The sequence below is a fragment of the Carassius gibelio genome, chromosome B22 (assembly GCF_023724105.1).
Source record: "Carassius gibelio isolate Cgi1373 ecotype wild population from Czech Republic chromosome B22, carGib1.2-hapl.c, whole genome shotgun sequence".
Lineage (NCBI taxonomy): Eukaryota > Metazoa > Chordata > Actinopteri > Cypriniformes > Cyprinidae > Carassius > Carassius gibelio.
In genome coordinates, this window is record NC_068417.1 from 9,999,375 (window position 1) to 10,023,010 (window position 23,636).

Sequence of the window (23,636 nt, forward strand, 5' to 3'; positions counted from 1 at the left end):
ACACTTCCATCACACATTCATGTTCAAACAACATGTAAAGTGAATTATGCATCCAATGACGCCTTTAAAGAATAATCCATTTTGACTCTTTCATGCGACTTTGCTACTTATGTCTTGTTTTGCAAACTTTAACAATAGATTTGACAAAACAGAAAGAGTTTGTCTCATTGCAGTTTGGCTTTAGAACTGAGAAGTAATTGAGAAAATCTTGTGATAAATGTACATTGTGATATATTTTGTATTTAAGCTCTTTTATGTACAAGTAAATATCACATGCACAACTTTTGTTTCTGACTTGCATCTACTTTATTCAGAGATTTCATGGTTAAATGTTTTCAATGTTAAGTCTTGTTAGTACTGGTATCACAATCCAGAGAGCTCAGCATTGCTAGAAATAGTTTGCAGGTGTTTTTATTTTTGTTTTTAGAGTGATTTTGTGATATTGTGATTCTGTACTGTGTGACCATCTGTCTTTGTTGTTTATTGTTATTATTATAATCATTACACGTAAATGTCAGTATTTTAATTTTGAGTGAACAATCTCTTTAAGAATGTGATTTATTGGCTAAATCAGTCACTAAAACGATAATATTCATATTCATATTCCTACTTTATGTATAACAGAAAAACAAATCTGAGCTATGAAGCATCATATCTGCTATGCTTTGACAGACTAATAACATATATGACATAATCACAACCGTTCTCTTTAAGACTGTGTGTCATTTATTTTGAAGAACAAAAAGTAAAAACATTTCAACTCATGTTCACCACAAGAACTAGTTTACCAAATAATATTCTGTGGGGGATGCATGACTACTAAAAGAAGAGCACATATAGCACATGACACACTGGGTCTCCATTAAAGAAAAAACACTCTGTAAGAGGGTTTAGAGGAGCGCTGGGTACGTGGGTAAAGTAATGTATCAAGCTTTGACTGGACTAGTTGTAAAGATGGGTCTGATGCAGCTAGATCAGTGCAAGTGTCGTAGACAAACATAAATGTGTTTTTAAGGAACAGAAACAAAAACTAAAAATGAGCAAAATCCCAAGTGCTGTGGTTGGCACAATAAGGGACCAGCTGAGCCACCAAATCTAAAAACACATTTGTGATGTGTGCCTGTGTTGTTACAACAAACTTTATGAGAGCAAGTTAATGAAAAAATAAAGTAATAAATGTAAATATTCATTTAGAAACATTGGCATTTGATAGTCTTGGGGACTATGATGTTCATGATGAGGTCTTTGGGTTTTGATTCTATATATTGGTGAGTTTGGCACAGTAGATTTAGTTTTTTGAAACTCTAGGTGAAGCGTGTGATTTTACCTTGTGTTTTTCTTCTGGAGAAATCCTGAAATGTTTTCTGAAATACTGTGATTATTAATTATTCAGTGTTGGGGGTGAAGAGTAACAAAGTAACGGATTAGAGTAACTATATTACTTTTTTGGGTAACGAAGTAAAGTAACACACTAAACACATAACATTGGTAACTACACTACTTTACTAGAATATAGGAACGCACTTTGGCACAGGAACTGGGGGGAATCGAGCCGAAGGTAAGTGCTGATGCTTGTGAAGGTGCGATGAGTGGATGATGTTCCGGGGGAAGAAACAGACATCTAACACAGAAGCAAAGAACAGTTACCAGACACGAAACAACGCTCTCACAAACACAAGATGTGAGACAAGCCATTATATAGAGAGGGTAATGAGTGACAGCTGCTGCTGATGACAATTAACGAAGACGCCCACAAACGAATCAGTGTAGACGCGTAACACACAGACTTCACCCACAAAGTGAAAAACCCAGAGATCACAGTTTACCAACCGTGACACCATTTGTCAAGTGCTGAAATGTCAACTTATAGAATGATTTGTTATTGTAGTACACAACCATCTATTGACATTAACCTAATGGTGCATTCCAGACAGACAACTTGGATATAATAACTATAATACAATGAAGTATTATATTATAGTGTATATTATTATACTTTACATAATAATATATAATGTATTTTTTATACAGGAGAGAGAGAGATGTTATTCCTGGTCTAATATACATAACTGGTTTTCGTGCACTTCAGCAAGTCATCGACATATTTACATGCATAAAAACAACTTAACTTATTCAATTTGTTTATTAAAATTAGCCTAATGAAATTCTTTTTTTCCCCTCCTGGGCTGAGTTTCCCAAAAGCGTCAGAAGCCTAAGAAGTTCATACAAACAATAGTACGTTCCCCAAAAGCATTGTAACTTAAGTACCACTTGAAAATCATCGTAGATCTATGGCTGCTCTGGAGTAATCTTAAAGCCCTAAGTGTATTTTAAGAAGACAGATTTATGCGATCACCTGCAGGACAATCAGCAGATTACACCTTTAACTTTATTCAAGTGCAATGTGATTATAATATAAGGATTTGATTGTGCTTTATTGTACACTTTATGACTCGTTTTCTCTATCTTTCTTTTTATTATTAATTTATAAATGAAATAATTAAAAAGGGCAGAAAAAAATTAAAATACACAAATAAATTAAATGACTGAAAAAAACGGATAAAAGAAGTAATGTAAGAAATGCTTTAAAGACTGAGGGGGTATGTCAATGACTTGCTGAATAATAATATTATAGGCTATAATATAACATAATATTCTATTGTATTATAGTTATTATATCCAAGTTGTCTGTCTGGAACGCAGTATTAGGCTAATGTCAATAAATGATTGTGTACTACAAATAAGAGCAATTCCCCTGATAGCACACACGTGTACATCTCGGAGACGTCTATTTGACCTGGGCATTTTTAGAGTGTCCGATACTTCTGTCAGACGTTTGTAGACAGCAGATGCTTTCCAGATCAAGAGACTTTTTGCAGACGTATGTGTGCAATCTTTAAGGTGATATTTCAGCACTTGACAAATGGACAGTGATAAGTAGCACTTAAAGGTACAGGTTGTAGGACCTGCCACTAGAGGGCGCACTACCAAAACAATAACAATCGGTTTGATGACGCTAAGAAGGAGCATGGAATGATGGGATTTGTTGTCTTCTACCCAACCGCTGACGGCCATCAATCAGACGGAAAGATAAATCATGGATTTAACAGATAAGTTAAAGTTTTATAAATGTTGTGTTTGATGTCATAATTTTATTATATTGAATTTGATGCAAAGACGCGATCAGGCTATGGATCGGACGCGTCCTCGCGTGGGTCTAGAGACACGATACCCGTGTTTGGTGTGTATGCCCCATAATACTAATCTTGTTGATCATTATAATAGCATACGTTTTCTGTAAAGATACGAATCAAAACAACTCACCTGTCGAATAAAACACAAGCAAGATCGGCATCTCTTTCTAGTTTGTTACTTAAAAAAAAAGTCCAGTTTAATTTAAAGACAAGTATTTGATTGATACGGTACAATTACATTTAATCATTAAAAAGGAGTTGAGAAAAAAATAAAACAGAAAAAAATGGAATACAGAAAAAATAAAACGGATTTCATAGGTCCCTAAAAAAGGAAAGTAATAATAAGTAGTAAAGTTACTTTTCAAATGCAGGAACTATTAAAGTAACCTTATAACAATTTACAGAAGTAACTAGTAACTAATTACAGTACATTTTTTGAGTAACTACCCCAACACTGATTATTCATTATGTTCTATTCATTTTATTTTTTCTAAACAGCAATTTTATAATACTATAAGTTCAAATGGGCAGTAATATAAATAGCTATCATGTTCTTAGCTGTTTTATTGTTAACTTAAGAAAACCTTGCAGAGGTGCAAAAACAACAATTTAATATTAAATGTAAAAATAAATATATTAGAATAAAAAAACACATGAGCTTAAAAATAATGTAGGACTACATTACAAATAAATACCGTGTATATATAGCTCAATGATGAGCTCATTAAAATGTACATGTTTTCCTCTAAGAGATGCTCTGCATCATGAATGTAATAAAATATGAACCTCAGAGTGAGAAACCTTTAATAATAAAGGTCAGAAAAGACATATGACAGATGTACAGCAGTAGTCAAAAAATGTCTCGACTCATATGTGGGAAATATAAACAATTAAGTACTAGAAAGTAAAACTAGATTAAAAAAAAATATTAACACTTAATTTTGAAGGGAGCATGGGCTGCTTTAGATTTCAATACTTCCTGAAAAAGATCAAAACATACAGCCATAAATGAATAAACCTCACAAATATTTATACAACAGTTTGTGATTAATGACAACATGAACCATGTACCTGATGTGTGAAGATGTGCTTGATCTTTTTCAACTCTTCCGGATCTTATGTCATAAACCAGAATAATGACAGTAGCCAGGCCCACCAGAGCAGAGAGGACCAATCGGATCACAGCTTCGGTAGAACCACAACAGTGAACAGAGTCTGAGGAATAAAAACATCAAACTGAGATCAGCTCAGTCAATAATCATTAATATCAGCACCAACATCAACTAATATCAGCTCTGCTGTACCTGAACATGGTTGACAGAGTTTGCTGATGTCCAGATGTGTGGTCTGGTTTCTGATGGGATTGTTGATCACACAGCTGTAGCTGTTTTTCTCCTGATATTCCACCTCCAGAGGTAGAGAGAGACTGATGCTGAGATCAGACACACTGATACTGGACAATAAACTGTTTCCTTTGTACCAGGAGAGAGTCACATGACTCACATTCACCACTGAACACAACAATGAACAATTCTGCTCTGATGAAGAAGATGATGATGAACATTGTGAAGTGTTACTGCTGATGACAGGAACAGGCAGACGAGCTGAAAACATGAGAGAATAAAGAGAAATGAGGATGAAGTAAGATGTTCAAACAGATGAACAGAAAACATTGAGAGAAACCAACACTGATGAAGTAGAAACAATTAAATCATTAATATCATCAAATTACAGAATGGAAACTAAAGATGCAAGATGGTGTATGTATTAAAAAAAAATTTTTGCACAAACCGTAGACAGTAAGAAAGTAATTAATCCTTATATAGAAGATCTGTAGTTCATAACGTCCAGCATGTTGAGTTGTGATGTTTGTGATGGTCAGAGATAAAGTTTGATTGTCCACCTTCAGTCTGTCTCTGAATCTCCCACCAAGAACATCATTATATAAAGTAAAGCTGTTAGTCTGTTTATTGATTTCAGCTAATAAAGTGTTTTTATCAAAAAATTTCCACTGTAACAGATCATCATCGGCCATTTTAATAAAATTGGTGTTTAGAGTGACTGAATCTCCTTCCATCGCTGACAATGCTAAATGTGCTCCTCTTAAATCAAGTCCAGCTGAAGGACAAAGAAACAGAGTTAATATCAGTAAGAGTTTTTAGGATGGTTTACTAAATTATCGTTTTACATAAGTAACATCATAAAACAATAGAAAAAAACATGAAAAAAACAGGTGAAACTAAAGTGAACTCACAAAGGACAGTGATTTTGAAACTCTTTCTCAGACTGTTGGTCTGTAGTTCATAACGTCCAGAGAGTGCACTGATGGTGTTTCTGATGGTCAGAGATCCAGTTTGATTGTCCAGCTTCAGTCTGGATCCGAATCTCACATCAAGATCATCATAAAATTCAGTGATTCCTTCGGCCTGTTTACTGATTTCAGCAATTAAAGTGTTAAAAAACCTCCACTGAATCAGATCACCATCCATTATTTCAGTAAGACCAGAGTTTAGAGTGACTGAAGTTCTCTCCCGCACAAACTTCACTTCGTCACCAAACACACCTGAAGAACAGAGGTTTAGCTTTCAAATCATTTGATGAAGCTTCACTAAAATACTTGTATTCATTTAAATGTGAAAAACATTCAGCAGCAGCACAAAGACAAAAGCCATAAATGCTCTTTTAAAACTCACCAGACAGATGCCACAAACAGAGCAAAACTAATTTGAGAAGCATTTTCTTCATCGGTTCACCAAAGAACAGTGATGCTTAAAATGTCTGAAAACACTCATATTTATCTGGTTATATTTATCTGATTGTGACCCAGTCACAGTTTCCGCTCACACGTCCGTCTCCTTTCACATCATGAGAATTAACAAGCTTTTGCTGATCTTTCATTTCTAAATGAATTACAGCCCTGTATGAAAACTAATAGCAGAAGAGCGAAACAGAGCAATTACAACTGCATGAAGAATACCATGAGATCAATGTTTCGAAGATAAAATGTTGAATATTAAATGAAGTGATTGTTCGAACACACATTGTGAAACAGAAAAAAATCATGTCCAAAAAGTAACTCTTTGTAACTTTGTTGATCTGTGCAATTAATTATCACATTTGCTTTTTGGGGAAAACAGTCTAGAAGGGGTACATCTGGCATCAATAAAACATAATGTTTGTCACGCTGTACAACAATAATTATTATTTTTCGTATTATTGTAAAGTAAGTGGTAGGTGTAGAGGTTAATAAGTGAGTATGCTGGCCATGCAAGAACTGGGATGTTTTCAGCTTTCAGGAATTGTTTACAGATCCTTGCAACATGAGGTCGTGCATTATCTTCCTGCAACATGAGGTGATTGTGTGGATGAATGGCACAACGATGGGACTCAAGATATCTCCACAGTATCGTTCTGCATTCAAAAGGCCATCAATAAAACCCCTCTGTGTTCATTTTCCATAACATATGCCTGCCCATACCATAACCCCACCACCACAATGGGCCACTCGATCCACAACATTGACATCAGCTAACCACTCACCCACACGACGCCATACTGTCTGCCCTGTACAGTGAAGACCAGGATTCATCTGTGAAGAGAAGACCTCTCCAAAGTGCCAGATGCCATCGACTGTGAGCATTGCCCACTCCAGTTGGTTACGATGACAAACTGCAGTCAGGTCAAGACCCCAATGAAGATGTCGAGCATGAAGATGAGCTTCCCTGAGATGGTTTCTGACAGTTTGAGAAGAAATTCTTTAGTTTTGCAAACCGATTGTTGCAGCAGCTGCCTGGGTGGCTGTTCTCAGACAATCTTAGAGGTTTGTTAAACTGTTGCATAAAATCAATATCACATTTGCAATCATGCTGATGTGTGATATCGCTTCATTCCATAATATGAGGCAACTATAAAAAGATATTAAAGGTCATACAGAATTTATACTCATATCTTGACTTTAGTGGTCATTTTAACTTTCATTGCATAAGCTACATCATGCAGTGATAGCATGAACTATCAATGCGCACGCAAGGAGTTTATCATACTAGGATTGACACACACATTTCTGTACAGATTCTGTGCAAAATAAATATTGCAGGCTATGTTTTTGGAGTGTATCAATACTGTTTGCATCTATCTCTCTCTCTTTAATTTTTTGTATTGCATATTTTGCTACTTTGGCAAAATATTTTTATTATTATTATTATTATTCTAGTTGAAACATTCGTTTTTTTTCTCTTTTATTCTAGAGAAGCAGAAGTGTAGAGGCCTGGATAAGTGTTTCCTAAAATCCTCATATTTTATCTGTATGTGATGCTTATAACAGTAACAAGGCCGAGCGCCTGCTGATGGATGAACCTTCAAGAGGAGAAGATTTTACAGACTTTCATGATGCAACATTGTCAGACATGTCAAAACAATTATGTACCTTAACACGATTTTGAGTGATAATACTTTGGCATTAATACAGAGTAAACTGCTGTGAATGTGTTTCTCTTTTCTGACTGCTGTTTGACTGCTTGTGCAAAGTTGCGAGAATGCTATGGTGGATCTTGATACATAGTCGTTTATTTTTACTCTCTTATGTTGTTTTCTATCTTTTTTCTTTCAGCTCGTCTGCCTCTTTCTGCCATCAGCCATAAATCTTCACAATGCTATTCATCATCAAATGAAAATGACGACCTTGTATGACGGTTAAGGCTAGAAGCCATGCTGCAAAAACTACTGGGCATGCACATCAATATTGCATAATGTTTCTCATACTACACAATGATATTACTATTTTTGCATTTTTGTAAGGGGTAGGTGTAGACATTAATAAAACACAATTTAAAATTTAATTTACTGCTAGCTTCCGGTTTTTGATGCATCCCTGTATAAGTTCATCAATCTGTGAAGACTTCCGGTTCAGAGAAATAATTATTCAGTATAAAAAAAAAACATGTTTTTGTGGTTTTGCTGAAGAAAAGAAAAAAACGTGAAGCTGTTCAAAAATAAAAAATTTAATATTTTTTTACAAATAACAAGATAGGGTGTTGGCGTTTTCCTACCTATTTTTCCTACTTGGCAGCTAATTAGGCAGAGTTTTAATGAAATCTCATTTTGCCAGCGAAGTGCCCCTGTATTTGGTAATTTCATCATAAAATGCTATTTAGCCTAAATATAAAAATTGTCATTAGAACGTACATTGCAATCAATTAAATATAAAGGTATTTTGTTCTTAAACAGCACTGATTGGTTGTTTGGTGACCCCCTGCGGTCAATTAATCGCCCGTCAGTCACTACTTCCTCTGATCGCTTGGGCTGCTCTAGCACGTCATGTTTCAGTCACGTAGATTACTGTACCTGTAAATAATGTTTCGCTGAGAGTTCAGCCGGATGTGAAACGGCAGACGGCAGAAATGTTGTTGATATGTCACGAGGAGACTAAAATATTCAGATATGCGGATATAAGCGAGAAAAGAAACCGAAAATTTTTGAACACCCGTAGCCTACCTACAGAGGTGTAGCCTGGACGGTCGGACGGGGAAATCAGAAACCGAGACACGATGGAGCAATCTACGAAATCCGGATCATATTTATGCTTACAACTGTACAGAGATACGAAGAACACTCTCGGAATAGTTTTGCTTTTACTACTCTTCAATGGTAAGAGCTTTACAGTCTATCTGTTTTAACAATTTCGGTTTCACCTTGCTAAAAAAGTATATATAGCTATATATATATATATATATATATATATATATATATATATATATATATATATATGTATATGTATATATATATATATATATATATATATACATATATATATATATATATATGTATATATATATATATATATACATATATATATATATAAACCTACATGATTATTAATTTATAATTTCGTATAGCCTATTTCAAATTAATATTAAATATGACCTATTTTTGACCCACTATGACTTGGATAGCCTTCATTTTATATGTTATTGTAGTATTGCATTGCAGAAATAATGCTTGTATCCACCTTGCAATGTTTAATTGTTCACGCTCGATCGAATCGGTTCGGACCGATATCACTCAATGACTGTAAAATTGTTTTAGAGCTCCATGGATTCAGTCTAGACAGGTGGCTTTAACCTTGGACGAGGGCTACTTTTTTAGGAATATTTAGAAATGCTCGTTTGTAAAATGACGTCACAAATTTTCGACTTTATTTTGCTGTTCTTGGTTGAAATAATCTTTGTTTGCTTATCAGTAGTTTTGGAACTGAGATTTTAAGAAATGCGATGGGAAAATGGTCATATTTTGCATTCATAACGGTCTTTAAAAGTTCTTCATTTGTTGAAGGTTGCAGAAACCTAGGCCTATATCTAAACTAAAGAACTTGTATGTTTTGTTTTGTTTTCTGTTTAATCGGATCAAGGGCATTTTGTTGCCCTGAAACTGCTGGAATGTCTCCAGTTGCTTTCAGTTTCGATTTACTCGACTCGACAGCAGCTGACTCCGTGCACGCGCAATTAAAACCAACAAAAGATCGATAAAAGATGTAGGTCTGTGACAAGTCTGGGTTAGTCTATCGCCATACACTTAGCAAGGTTTTTTATAATAAATAAAAATAAAACAAGTAGATAGAATAGAAAAGGAGAACGCTAGTGTTAGAGGGTCATTATTTATATATAGGCCTATATAAATAAAAAGAAGAGAAGATAGAATAGGGGAAAAAAATCACTGTGTGATGAAGCATATAAGAATATAATACCTTTATAATTCAAGTAATGAATAAAATAAATACCCCTGCTGTGTGTTTTTTTTTCTTCAGATTTTAGATCTTTCAGAAGTCACTTGCTTCATTTCTTATATATTCAGTCGTTTCTTTGGAATGATTCAATGAATCTATGTGTGTAGTAGAGCGCACATTCCCAGAGACATGTATAACAACACCTTCAGGGCCGCTGCTGGCTAAATGTGTGCCCTAAGCAGGATTGCATTGTTGTTTCCCCCTTCCTCAAATATAATGATGGAAAAAAAATACCTACTATAGGGGTGAAAAAAGGACTTTAATCAAATAAAAAACTAATTATTTTTACTAACAATTGTAGCTCTCGACATTTACATGTGGCTATAACCTTATTATGACTCTAATTTATTTTATAGTCTCAAGCATTCAGAAATCATGCAAAAGGAAATTAAGCAGTTTTACTATGATAAAACCATGGTTTATTTTTCTAAGGGTTGTGATATGCACGTTTTTTTTTTTTTTTTTTTTTTTTTTTTGAAGAAATTATAAAGCCTGTGTCATCTATAGCAAAAAGGTGGCCAAAAATGAAAGATTTAGTGAATATTTGAATGAAATGTTTGGTCAGTATCCTAACACAAGGATTTGATCGTCCTGTAAGTGTAACATCAGCAATTACATGGCATTTGTAATAAAATGTAGGCTACATAAATAGTTTATTTTGTATTCGCCTACATTATGTATTTTAACAGTGTTATTATTAACTAATCATTATTGCATCATTATTTTTTTATATATATAATGCATTTTAAGTCATTTTAAAGGCTATTGGTGGCTTAGGTCTGTTTTTATAGCAACAACAACAACAAAAATATTACAGTATATTAATACTTTGTAAATTATTATTTGAAGTAACAAAACCATGGTTAATTTGCAGTTACCATTGCTACAAGAACAATGATTTGTGGTGTTATTGTTAAAACAATGGGTATTTTCGTAAGGGAACCTGAAAAAAAAAAAAAAAAAAAACTTTCACAGCAATTTTCCTGAAAGTGGTAAACGGGCCTCGTTTTTACCTAAATGATTTATACTTTATACTGAATTTATGAATGAAAGTGTGAATTATATCTGAATATGTCAGAGTTCTGAGCGGGATCGCGAATCATTTGAGTCAGTTCGGGAGTTCAAAGCGAGTTCGCGAATAATTTGAGTCAGTTTGGGGATCGCAAATCATTTGAATCAGTTTCTGGAGTTCGGAGCGAGTTCGAATCATTTGAGTCAGTTTGGGGATCGCGAATCATTTGAGTCAGTTCGAGAGTTCGGAGCGGGATCGCGAATCATGAGTCAGTTCGGGAGTTCAAAGTGAGTTCGCGAATCATTTGAGTCAGTTTGGCGATCGCAAATCATTTGAATCAGTTCGGGAGTTCGGAGCGGGTTCAAATCATTTGAGTCAGTTTGGGGATCGCGAATCATTTGAATCAGTTCGGGAGTTCGTAGCGGGATCGCGAATCATTTGAGTCAGTTATGGGGATCGCGAATCATTTGAGTCAGTTTGGGAGTTCGGAGCGGGTTCGCGAATCATTTGAGTCAGTTCGGGAGTTCGGAGCGGGTTCGCGAATCATTTGAGTCAGTTTGGGGATCGCGAATCATTTGAATCAGTTCGGGAGTCGTAGCGGGATCGCGAATCATTTGAGTCAGTTATGGGGATCGCAAATCATTTGAGTCAGTTTGGGAGTTCGGAGCAGGATAGCTAATCATTTGAGTCAGATCGGGAGTTCAGAGCGGGTTCGCGAGTCAGTTTAGGGATCAGAAATCATTTGAATCAGTTCGGGAGTTCGTAGCGGGATCGCGAATCATTTGAGTCAGTTATGGGGATCGTGAATCATTTGAATCAATTCGAGAGTTCGAAGCAGGTTCGCGAATCATTGAATCATTTCGGGAGTTCGGAGCGGGATCACGAGTCATTTGAATCAGTTTGGGAGTTTGTAGCGGGTTCGCCAATCATTTGAGTTAGTTTGGGAGTTCAAAGCGTGTTCGCGAATCATTTGAGTCAGTTGGGGGATCGCAAATCATTTGAATCAATTCGGGAGTTTGGCTTTCTTTTAAGCCACCCCGGTAGATCCGCCCCTGTTTGGAAGGCAAATATTGACAATGATTTTTAGAACAAAAGCTTATACCATTGACTGAAAACAGGTTTTAGCCCACAGTTTCAGTCTTTCTTTGTCTGTTCTTACATCTGTATTTGGTTTGTTTTTATCCTGCTTCGTTCTGAGTACTCCTGAGTGTTTTGTTTTTGCTTAATAAAATGCCTGCCTGAAGATTTGATCTGATACTTGTTTTAGTGAGCCAACACCTGACACATAGTGAATGATTTCAGAACTGTTTTTGTTTGTTCCCCAGATGCATTTGGTGCCGAGACAGATAAAGTCAAAGAAGTTTCAGTGAAAGAGGGAGAAAATGTTGCTCTGCGTACTGGTGAGACTGAAATACAGAAAGGTGATAAAATACAGTGGATGTTTGGAGAGGAGCGCACGCTTTTAGCTGAAATCCATATGCAGAACAAAATCTTCGAAACGTATAACACTGACGATAGGAGATTTGATGACAGTCTGGAGCTGGACAAATATACTGGATCTCTCATTATCAGAGACACCAAATCCACACACTCCGGAGTTTATCATCTGAAGATCACAAAGAAAGGCGCAACAGTATACAAGAGATTCAAGGTCAATATCAACGGAGGTGGTGGTGAGTTATCATTTTAAACATTGTCATGTTAATAAGACATTAGACATGTTTTTGTAATACCAAGAAATTGTCCCAGTTTTACTTGATAGACTGTTTGAGTTTTCCAGATGTACCATTTTCTACCATTTTCTGTAAAATGTTAACTAAAATAAACATTTAAAATGCTTTTGAACAGGAATAAAGAAGAGAAGTCTCTGTGTTGAAATGATTTAGACTCCTATCAAATACTATAGTATGGATGATTCTTAAATAAATCATATCCATCTTTTCAGTAAAATGTGGAACTACTACCAAAATTTTACTGCGGTTGAATTGCACCCTTTCTGAATAAGTACACAGCTTTTCTGCTGAGGACACAGAATAAACACGTTAGTGAAAACTAAACTCTTTGATCAACGATTTTAATGACATCATATTAGGGGTGACACAATATACCAGTACTGACGATAATCGTGATATTTAAATACGAAGTTAGGAGTGTCGCAATATATCGTGATAACCAGTGTTCGGGGTAACGCTTTACAAGTAACACGATTTATGTAACCAGATTACTTTTTACAAGTAACTAGTAAAATAATGCATTACTTTTCAATTTACAAAAAAATATCTGAGTTACTATTTTAAAAAAAGTAATGCAACTTACTTTGTATTGCCATTTATTGACTGACATGTCTCCTGTCCCCATATCGGGAGAAATCGGAAGTACAGAGGCACGGTGTCAACACTAAATGGGAATGTGCATTATTTCATCCCACTCGCAAAAAAACTGATTTAGTATTTATCAAAATGAATTAAATCAGTGAAATGCAAACTTAGAATATTACGCAAAACTGCAATAATTAAACATGTTAAATAACACAAATGTATCTAATATAATTTTATTAACTAATGTATTTGCTGCTGACTTTTGATGATTTAGTCATTTAGTTTTGAATTTATTTTAGATTTTAGTCAACCATACTAATAAGCAAAAAGTAACGTGTAAGTAATGGAAAAGTAATGTAATGCATTACTTTACATAAAAAAGTAACGAAGTAGTTCCTTTTTTGGGAGTAACGCAATATTGTAATGCATTACTAAGAAAGTAACCTTCCCCATCACTGGTTATACATATAACCATCTCATTCCAACCATATGGTTATAACCATATTGCATAAAATGAAAAGTACCCAGTATTAAACTCTCATGTGTAATTAGTTTTTTCATACTTGATGCCAGAGGGCAACCTTGCTCAGAAAGTTAGCAAGTAAGACTCATAAATGTAAGAAAACCAATTACTTTTTTAGGAATTTCCTTGAATGTGAAGGCACCAGAATATCGCTGCAGCTGAATATAAATAAATGTTTGACTGATTCTGAAGAGTGTTAATGCAGGGTTCTAACAGTATATGCTTTTTGTTTAAATTTTGTTCTGCATGTAATCAGTTAATTTACTGGACAAACAATGTCATCTCTGAATTAGTTTCAGGACCTGAATGGTTCATGCAATAGAAAAATCAATCATTATCTAATCTTGGGCCATGTTTATTATTACAAATGTCTCAGCTAAGCCAAAGTCCATTTAAGACAAGTGCTGTCTCTGAAGTCCCTCTTGGGCATCATAAATGCAGCTCCCATTTTTTGATCTTTACAATTGAACTTAAATTTCATATTTGAATATACTAATGAAATCTGACATCAAGATCAATCTCGTAAAACTTGTTCCTTGCATTCAAAATCTTGTTTTTCAGGTAAGACCAACCAATACCCTTACTATTACTATTGGGGTTGCACTTTCTCCCATTTACAAATAATAGGAGTGCACCATCTATCTTCACATAAAGTCTTTGGTTAAACTATTAAAGTATTTATGAGGCCAGGTGCAAACGTAGAATCTAGAGCTGTAAAGCTTTGACATCTAATAAATTATGGCCCAATCTATCCATTACATTTCCTCCTGTGTAAAACTCCTGTAAAGTACTTCTGATAAAATGGCTAAATACTCTGCTTCAAACAGCAGACAGGTACGTGTTAAGCCAGCTTCAGACTACACATATTGTTTGTTCGGCCAATTTACTGAGTTCTTTGCTAGATATAGCAACTTCCTCAACCCTTTAGAGACTTTTTTCAGTTGCTTAGTGACAAATCTGTCGGCTGATGTGAAGTATGATACACTATAGAAGATAAAATGATCAATTCTTGCATCCTGATTGATGTTCACCAATCTTCACTACGTCCTTCACAGTACATCAAACAGATCATGCCATAATCTGTATGCAGCATGTGTCACACTGTTACAAGCTTTTGATTTTTATGGTTTTAGATTTTCTTTAAGTTTGATAAAGTTAATTACACATTTTAGACTACTCTTATCGTATTTTTTCAGAACAAGCACCTCCCAAGAAAATCGGACAGAAATCTCTTCAAATTCGTGATATTGTAAAAACTTGTAAGTAAATATTATGATATACATAAATCCATGAACATGTTACTTCATTTAAAGGCTACAGGAAAACGTATGAATCAGCAATGTTTTGCTACACTTTAAAATATTTATTACTGTAATCTGTGTACTGTTTCTCTTTTTCTTTTTAGTTTTTTCCTTCATGTTTGCAGGACTGATTGGACTCATAATCATTACATGCTGTTTCTGGTATTCCAGACTTCACTAAAAATGTAATTTTCCATTTATCTTGAGAATAATTAGTCATTGAAAGAAAGTGTAAAATACAAAATCTCAGAAAAGTTTATTCTGAGAAAGTATTGTTAATCATTTGTCCACAGATACAAATTGGTTTGATATTGTGTTTTCTAATCAAGTGAAATTTTAACTTGTTTTAGGTGTCCAAGTATGTTTTAACGCCACTATCTTCAACCAATCAAATCACAGCCTTGGAAAAAGTTAACACAATCTGAAGGTTTACTGAAATATAAAAACATAAGAGAATCGTCCATCTGTCCAACTTTTTCAAACTGTAATACTAGATTTGACAAACCAGAAAGAGTTTGTCTCATTGCAGTTTGGGTTTTAGACTTGAGAGGTAAACAAGAAAATCTTATGAACATTGTGATACATTTTGTGTTTCAGTTAATAAGGATATATCACATAAAATGCAATAAGTCCTGTATTTTAAATTTACTTGAATCGAATGTCAAATATATTATAGTTAAAAGTTTTTAATGTTATGTCTTGTTAGTACCAATACAATCCAGCTCAGAAGTTCTTTTAAAATCATTTTTTATTTATTATTATTGTATTATTTTCTCCTGTTTCTATGAATAAAAAATAATCTTGGTGATATGAAATGATCTTTGTGTTTCATTACATTCATCATATACTGTCCAAAGAAAAAGGTTAAAGGGATAGGTCTACATAAACAAACAAATATTTGGTCATCATTTACTCCCACTAGTGTCAGTCCAAACCAGTAGGTTTCTTTTTTCTTTGGACATAAAAGATTATTGATTAATATTCCATAGTGGAAACTATGCAGTAGTTTTCTTTTACAGTGTGTCTCTTTACACAAATCATATCACATCAAAGGTTTTTTTTTTTTTTCAATAAAAATGAAGGAAATAATTAGGGGTGTAACGGTTCACAAAATTCACGGTTCGGTTCAATACGATACACTGGTGTCACAGTTCGGTACGTTTTAGATACATCAAAAATAAAAAATTGGCAGATAAATTTCCTTGATTTTTTTAAAATTGTATTTATTAAAACTTACAATGTTATTTATTTATTTATTTATTTTTATTTTTTTTACATTGAACTGATGGAGCTATTCTATGGTGTTTTCTTAGCAGCATACTGTATAAAACAAAAACAGCTGCTTATTTAAAAAAAAAAATGAAAATGTTATATTGTTGTAGTAGTTATGAACAAATACAAAGATGTAACTTTTTATATGGAACTCTATAACTGTAAGGAGGATTTAGGCCGTGTAGATTCCATAAGCGGGTCTTTATTAAATGGTCTGCTGAAAAAATCCAAATGGTAATCACAACTCGTAGTCAGGTCACAGGCTTTTGTCAAAATACAGGCAAAACAGTCCAATGGCAAACAAATCCAAAACAGTAATCCAAAAACATGAGTCAAAAAGGCAAAAGCAATGGTCGTAACAATCAGCAAAGGAGACATGAAAAACGCTTAGTAAGGCAGAGAACTGGCAATACTTTGCAATGTGGCATAGCAAACACATGGCTTAAATACAGGGTGACAGGAAATGACAAGACAGGAACTGATGTGGCAGGAACAGGAAGTGGCAGAGTTCAGAATTCAGGTGAAGGCTCCCTCTGGTGGACGGGAGCCTGATCAAACGTTACAATAACTCTTTATATTGAGTGTGTTTTTACTCAATTGGTTCTCTATAGGGCTTATGTTTTTTGGAACAAAGCAGGAATTATGGTCTGGCTGAAATGGGCTCATGAAGGAATATTGTAACGGGGCTCAATGACATTAAGCATGTTCTTAAAACCTGCGTTTTCCACCACAGAGTACTGCGCTCGCTCACTCAGTACACGCTGAAGGCTTGTTGCAAAATGGCCAACGCATTTAACAGACCAGAAATAGAAGATCCTCCAATAACCAACCGGTCTGGTGTTTGGGTGCACTTTGGATTCCCTGTAAACTATAATGGTGATGATAGAATGACCCCTAGGTAAGGTAATGTATTAGCTAAGATAAAGGACTTAGCTGCCCATGTATCTCACAGGATTGATACTGGTCGGCCAAGTGAGTCAGCTAAAAGAGACCCAGAGCCAGTTAACAGGAAGCGTTGGTAGCCAGCATGCTAGAGCTATGGAAATGAGTGTTCAGAGACAGAACCAGCATGAGAAATAGCTGCACTGTTGCATTTTTCAGGTGGAAATCAGGTGACCTGGATCTAAGCAGTAAAAACAGACACGCTTGCGGTTTAAGCGAGTCAGCACAGACTTATCTTGCTCCGATTTCTCAGAGAGATGAACAGATGACATTACCCTCTCTGTTTGCTCATTCATGAAATTATGGTGTCTAAACTAATGTGTAGAAGAAAATACTGACCTGTGTGTAAGTGAAAACTCATTCGCTAAAACTGCAGCTTCAGAAAGTGAACTTATCTTTTCTCATTCAGGTGCACTACATTGTTCTCAGCAATACAGTTTTTAAACTTCAAGCAATAGGAGTTCTTTGCAGTTGTTGAAGACTATTAACCCTAAAAGCTAAATACTATACCAGTGGTTTTCAACCTGTGGTATTGCAGGTGGGCCGCCAATTACTATTAAAATAAATAATATTGTTAATATAAGTAAAAATGTCTAAGTCATAACATAACTATTAAACTGTTACTATGCTTCCACTATTCGAGCTCGCTGATTGGTTTAAGAATAAACCACCAATTTATCTTAGATATTTTTGCTGCATATGCTATAGAACAACAAATTCAAACATGCATAAATGGCTGTTGTGAATGCTTGCTCCGCTGACTGCCTACCCGCTGCCAAGCTCTGCCTGGATCTTGATTTCCCGTTTTGCTGAGTGTCGCCAACCAGAGTTATTTTCTGTTCATTTCCAGTCCATTCTAGGGCTGTGCGATTAATAGAAATTGTCATAAAATCACGATTTGAGCGTGCGCGATTTCTAAATCGCTTTATAGCACGATTTTCCGCGGCCCTGACCTCAAACAAAATCTGCGTGCGGACAGAGAGATTCACGCTCGTGCATTATTTTAATGTGCTTTTGCGTTATATTTATGCGCTCTTGCTGCTGACCGCATACACATACTGTATACACACTGCAAACATCTGAGGCAGGGGATTTTTTTTTTTTTTGCCATAAGTCTATACATTTTGTTACATCTTTAATATAGTGATAATTTTGACTTATGTCTGTTCTAGAGACGTTACAATTTTTTGATAAAGCTCTAATTGGTTTTCTTTTGGGAATATGTTTCAAATTAATCCTGAATGCATTTATGACTGTAAAAGCATATCGGTGTGTGTCACAATCGCAAAATTGATCAAAGAAATCGCGATAGTTATTTTTTTTTTTTTTTTTTTTGTCCATATCGCACAGCCCTAGTTCATTCAATGAAAACAGTTAATAATCTAGCTTCTGAGTACTTAGTTATTAACCCAACAATAGCGGGAACAGTTAATTTTTTTGAAGTGGGCCGCGCAAACATATGTGTGTTGTTGTGTGGGCCGCGAGCTGAAAAAGGTTGGGAACCACTGCACTATACTTTTCAAACAGGGTTCTCTTTTTGTCAGGAGAATCAGGCTGGATTCAGTTGCGGATTTACACTGTGCTTTATTTAAGCAGATGAGACAGAGCAGATGAGTAACGTTCCACAGTTTAGCTTGTAGGGTCAAGGAATGCCAGCACCCGAGTAAGAGAATGAGAGGTCGAAGCAGATGAGACAGAGCAGATGAGTAATGTTCATCAGTTTAGCTCGTTCGACAGCCGAGACCAGAGGAATGAGAGCTGGAAGATTCTAGGAGCACTGGAGCCTGAAGACAACACATGACAAGGTGAGTACACAGACCAGTTAGTAGATCGGAGCTATTGGTACGAGTAACAACAGTCTGACAATGAACAGAAAAGCACAGGGAATTATAAAGGGAAGAAATTAGAAGAAATGGAGATCAGGTGGCAAACAATTAAGGCAACAACGGAGAAACACGGAGGGTGGGGGGAAACTCAAATTAAACAGACAGACGCGGGGAGCTGTCAAACCATCCAAACACACAACACATATTCACAACCCAAAAAGGCAGGTGATTAGCCCCGAACCCGACAGTCACCTGGCGCCTCCAGGAAGGGGCCTACCTCGATGCAGATGGAAGTCCTCAATGAACGAGCAGTCCAGAATGTCCCGGGATGGCATCCAGCCCCTCTCCTTTGGACCATAACCCTCCCAGTCCACAAGATAGTGAAACCCCTTGCCGCGGCGCCACTCATCGAGTAATATTTTAACCGTTTAGGTAGGAGATCCATCCACAAGATGAGGGGGTGGGCGGTGGGGCAACTACAAACAGGATTAAGGGGGGAAGAGAACACCAGCTTGACCCTAGAAACATGAAAAAACCGGAAGAACCTGACCAAGAGTAGGAGGAAGCTTGAGCCAGACTAACCACCTTGGTGATGCCGAATGGCCCAATGAATCTGGGTGCCAGCTTACGAGAAGGCCCCCAGAGAGGCAGATCCTTGGAAGAAAGCCAAACCTGCTGACCACACACATAGGCAGGAGGAGAGGACCGGCGACGATCGGCTGCAGTCTTGGTTCGGTCAGAGGTTTGGACGGAAATCCTCCTGACTTTCTCCCAAATGCGACGGCAGCGCTGGACGAAAGCCAGGGCAGATGGAACCACTGTGTCTGGTTCTTGTGACAGGAACAGAGGTGGGTTATAACCGATGGCACACTCAAAAGGAGATATAGCTGACGTGGCCACAGGAAGGGTGTTATGAACGTATTCTGCCCAGGAGAGCTGCTGGCACCAGGAACTCAGATTGTTGGATGTTAGACAGCAGAGCATTCTTCCTAGATCCTAGTTGGCCCGCTCACACTTTCCATTGGTCTGGGGATGAAAACCTGAAGACAGACTCGCAGAGGCCCCAATCTGTCTACAAAATTCCCTCCAGTACCGTGAGACAAACTGGGGACCCCTATCTGAAACCACATCCACCGGCAACCCATGGAGATGGAAGACGTGATCCACCACCAGTTGGGCGGTCTCCCAGGCGGAGGGCAGCTTGGGCAGGGGGATGAAATTAACTGCTTTGGAAAAGCGATCCACCACCGTGAGAATCACAGTGTTACCCTTCGACAGTGGAAGCCCAGAGGAAAAAATCAAGGGCGATGTGTGACCAAGGGCAGGAAGGGATAGGGAGAGGATTAAGTAGACCATCAGGAGGGCGATTGACAGGCTTACATTGGGCACATGTGGGGCAGGCCAACACAAACGGTCTAACATCTGCAGCCATAGCAGGCCACCAGAAGCGTTGTCGGATGGCAGACAACATTCTCTGAATACTTGGATGGCAGACTAACCTGGATGCGTGACCCCACTCAAGGACCTCACAGCACAGCGCAGCTGGCACCAGTAACCTGCCCGCCGGGCACTCTCCAAGCACCTGCACCCCTAGACCGGCTTCCTCTACCCGTTGCTCGATACCCCACGAAAGAGCCCCGACCACCACCTCCTAAGAAATGAAGGCCTCGGCCACAAACTCCCTCCCTCGGGCCTCGAACAGGCGAGAGAGGGCATCGTATTTGGTGTTCTTAGATCCCGGCCGGTACAAGAGGGTAAAGTTGAATCTGGCAAAGAAGAGCGCTCAGCCTCTTGGCTGAACGGATGTATTCCAGGTTCTTGTGATCTGTCCAGACCAAGAGGGGCTCCACCGACCCCTCCAACCAGTGACGCCACTCATCCAAGGCAAATCGTGCTGCCATTAGCTCTCTATTGCCAAAGTCGTATTTACGTTCTGCAGGGCTGAGACGACGAGAGAAGAACGCACACGGGTGGACCTTCCCGTCACAGAGGGAACACTGATATAGAACTGCGCCAACCCCAACGTCCGAAGCATCAACCTCGACAATGAACTGGGCCTCAGGATCTGGTACCAACAGAAGAGGTGCAGAGACAAAACGGAAGTTTAAAATGTCAAAGGCTACCTGCTCCTCCCGGTTCCATCTGAAGGACACCTTAATGGAGGTTAAGGCTGTGAGCAGTGCAGCAATCTGACCAAAATTCCTGATTTATTGCCGGTAGAAGTTGGCAAAACCCAGGAAACGCTGCAGAGCCTTACGGGAATCAGGGACTGGTCACTGGGCGACAGCTTCTATCTTAGCGGGATGAGGCTTGATCCCTCCCGTAAAAATAATGTGGCCAAGGAATGTAACAGACTCAGCGTGGAATTCACAATTTTCTGCCTTGACAACTTGTTTTCTAGCAACCGCTGGAGAACCCGTCTGGCATGCTGGGTGTGTAATTGGAGAGAGGGGGAGAAAATCAAGATATCATCCAAATACACAAAGACAAATTGATTAAATATATCACCCAACACGCTGTTGACGAGTCCCTGGAAAACGGCTGGAGCATTGGTAAGACCAAACGGAAGAACCAAGTACTCGTAGTGTCCCAAAGGGGTGTTAAACACGTCTTCCACTCATCCCCCATCCCAAATGCGCACCAAGTGATAGGCATTGTGCACGTCTAACTTGTTGAAGACCCGAGCTCCCTGCAACAATTCAAAAGCAGAAGACATTAAAGGTAGGGGATACCTGTTCTTTATTGTAATGTCATTCAAACCTCTGTAATCAATGGAGGGGCGCAGGGAGCCGTCCTTCTTCTGCAGATGAGTAACGTTCCTCAGTTTAGCTCATAGGGTCGAGGAATGCTGGCACCCGAGTGAGAGAATGAGAGGTTGAAGCAGATGAGACATAGCAGATGAGTAACGTTTACCAGTTTAGCTCATTCGACAGCAGAGACCGGAGGAATGAGAGCTGGAAGCTTCTAGGAGCACTGCGTTCGTGAGAACAGGACACTGAAGCCTGAAGACAAGACACGACAAGGTGAGTACACAGACCAGATAATAGATCAGAGCTATTGGTACGAGTAACAACAGTCTGACAATGGACAGAGAAACACAGGGAATTATAAAGGGAAGGAATGAGAAGAAATGGAGATCAGGTGGCAAACAATTAAAGTAACAACGGAGAAACAAGGAGGGCAGGGGGAAACTCAAATCAAACAGACAGACACATATTCACAACCCCAAAATGCAGGTGATTAGCCCCGAGACCCGACACTTTTCTCATGCCAATTCAACAAAGGTTTGATTGGGGGGTTTTTCAAAAATCTTTTATAAATAAAGTTAGTATTCCAAATGTAATAAATCAATGAGGCTTTAAGGTCTGAATGATAATGGATTTTATTGATATACATATGGAAAACGGTTAATAGTATAGTAAAGTGAGATCTTAGAGAAAGAGGCTATAATCAATAAAACTGTTCGAAGTGGATTAAAAAAAAATATGTCTCACCCTGCAAATGGCAAAGAGAGATAGGTTTTCATCTGCTTTCATGTGTTCAGCCAGTAGAGGAGCATCACTGTCTTATCAAATATGAGAGATTCAATTGTACATATAAAAAAGCATGTTATATTAAGTGTGAGCAAAGCAATCTTGGTAATTTTCAGTATTTTTCAATATTTTGAGCATTAATGTGAGAATGTGTTGCTGTTTGTTCTCAAATCATCTTCTAATGGGGAAATGAGCTGTCAATCAATACCAGCAGATTAATATAAAAAGTCATTTAAGATTAATAAATGTTTAAAATGGTAATATTAGAAATTACATCATGATCTAGGTTTCTTATGTGAGAAAACGTGCTCGATCTTGTTCAGCTCTTCCAGATCTGATGTCATAAACCAGAAGAACAACAGCAGCCACAGCAGCCACGCCCACCAGAGCAGTTACCACCAATCGGACCACAGCTTTAGTAGAACCACAACAGTGTTCAGAGTCTGAGGAATAAAAACATCAAACTGAGTTCACCTCAGTGAATAACCGCTAATATCAGCACCAACATCAACTAATATCAGCTCTGCTGTACCTGGACATGGTTGACAGAGTTGAGTGATGTCCAGATGTGTGGTCTGGTTTCTGATGGGATTGTTGATCACACAGCTGTAGCTGTTTTTATCCTGATATTCCACCTCCAGAGGTAGAGAGAGACTGATGCTGAGATCAGACACACTGATGCTGGACAATAAACTGTTTCCTTTGTACCAGGAGAGAGTCACATGACCCACATTCACCATTGAGCACAGAAATGAACATTTGGTCTTTGACGATACTGATGATGAAGAACAGTCTCTGCTAATGACAGGTACAGGTGGACTAGCTTGAAAACATCAGAGAATAAAGATAAATAAGGGTATTAATAAAGACAATAAGGAATAAACAACAACGATTTCTGCAATTTCACAAATGCTTTACTCATTAAAAGAAATAA

The 23,636-nt window shown here is 37.4% G+C and overlaps 2 protein-coding genes across 21 annotated transcripts in view; both read right to left on the reverse strand.

Moving 5' to 3' along the window:
- Window positions 1–6,662, reverse strand: part of LOC127987320 (uncharacterized) — a 214,835-nt gene extending 208,173 nt beyond the window's left edge. Inside the window, exons 1-4 of the mRNA XM_052589601.1 lie at window positions 5,888–6,662; window positions 5,449–5,757; window positions 4,986–5,312; window positions 4,602–4,798 (exon numbers count right to left, since the gene is read on the reverse strand). Of these exons, the coding sequence (XP_052445561.1) occupies window positions 4,602–4,798; window positions 4,986–5,312; window positions 5,449–5,757; window positions 5,888–5,939 (885 nt within the window). The 5' untranslated portion in view covers window positions 5,940–6,662. The remainder of the gene's footprint in view (window positions 1–4,601; window positions 4,799–4,985; window positions 5,313–5,448; window positions 5,758–5,887) is intronic.
- LOC127987304 (uncharacterized) overlaps window positions 1–23,636 on the reverse strand; it is a 232,118-nt gene that overhangs the window by 177,513 nt on the left and 30,969 nt on the right. For 5 of the 20 annotated variants that reach the window (XM_052589574.1, XM_052589577.1, XM_052589573.1 and 2 more), the window contains 2 exons: window positions 23,235–23,525; window positions 22,442–23,145 (listed from right to left, as the gene is read on the reverse strand). The exons of 2 other annotated variants lie outside the window; for them this stretch is intronic. In XM_052589574.1, coding sequence (XP_052445534.1) covers window positions 22,994–23,145; window positions 23,235–23,525 — 443 coding nt within the window. In that variant the 3' untranslated portion in view covers window positions 22,442–22,993. Of the gene's footprint in view, window positions 1–4,498; window positions 4,602–16,031; window positions 22,172–22,386; window positions 23,146–23,234; window positions 23,526–23,636 lie in introns of those variants that run through there. 13 more of the 20 variants (XM_052589586.1, XM_052589583.1, XM_052589582.1 and 10 more) reach the window with 10 other exon arrangements.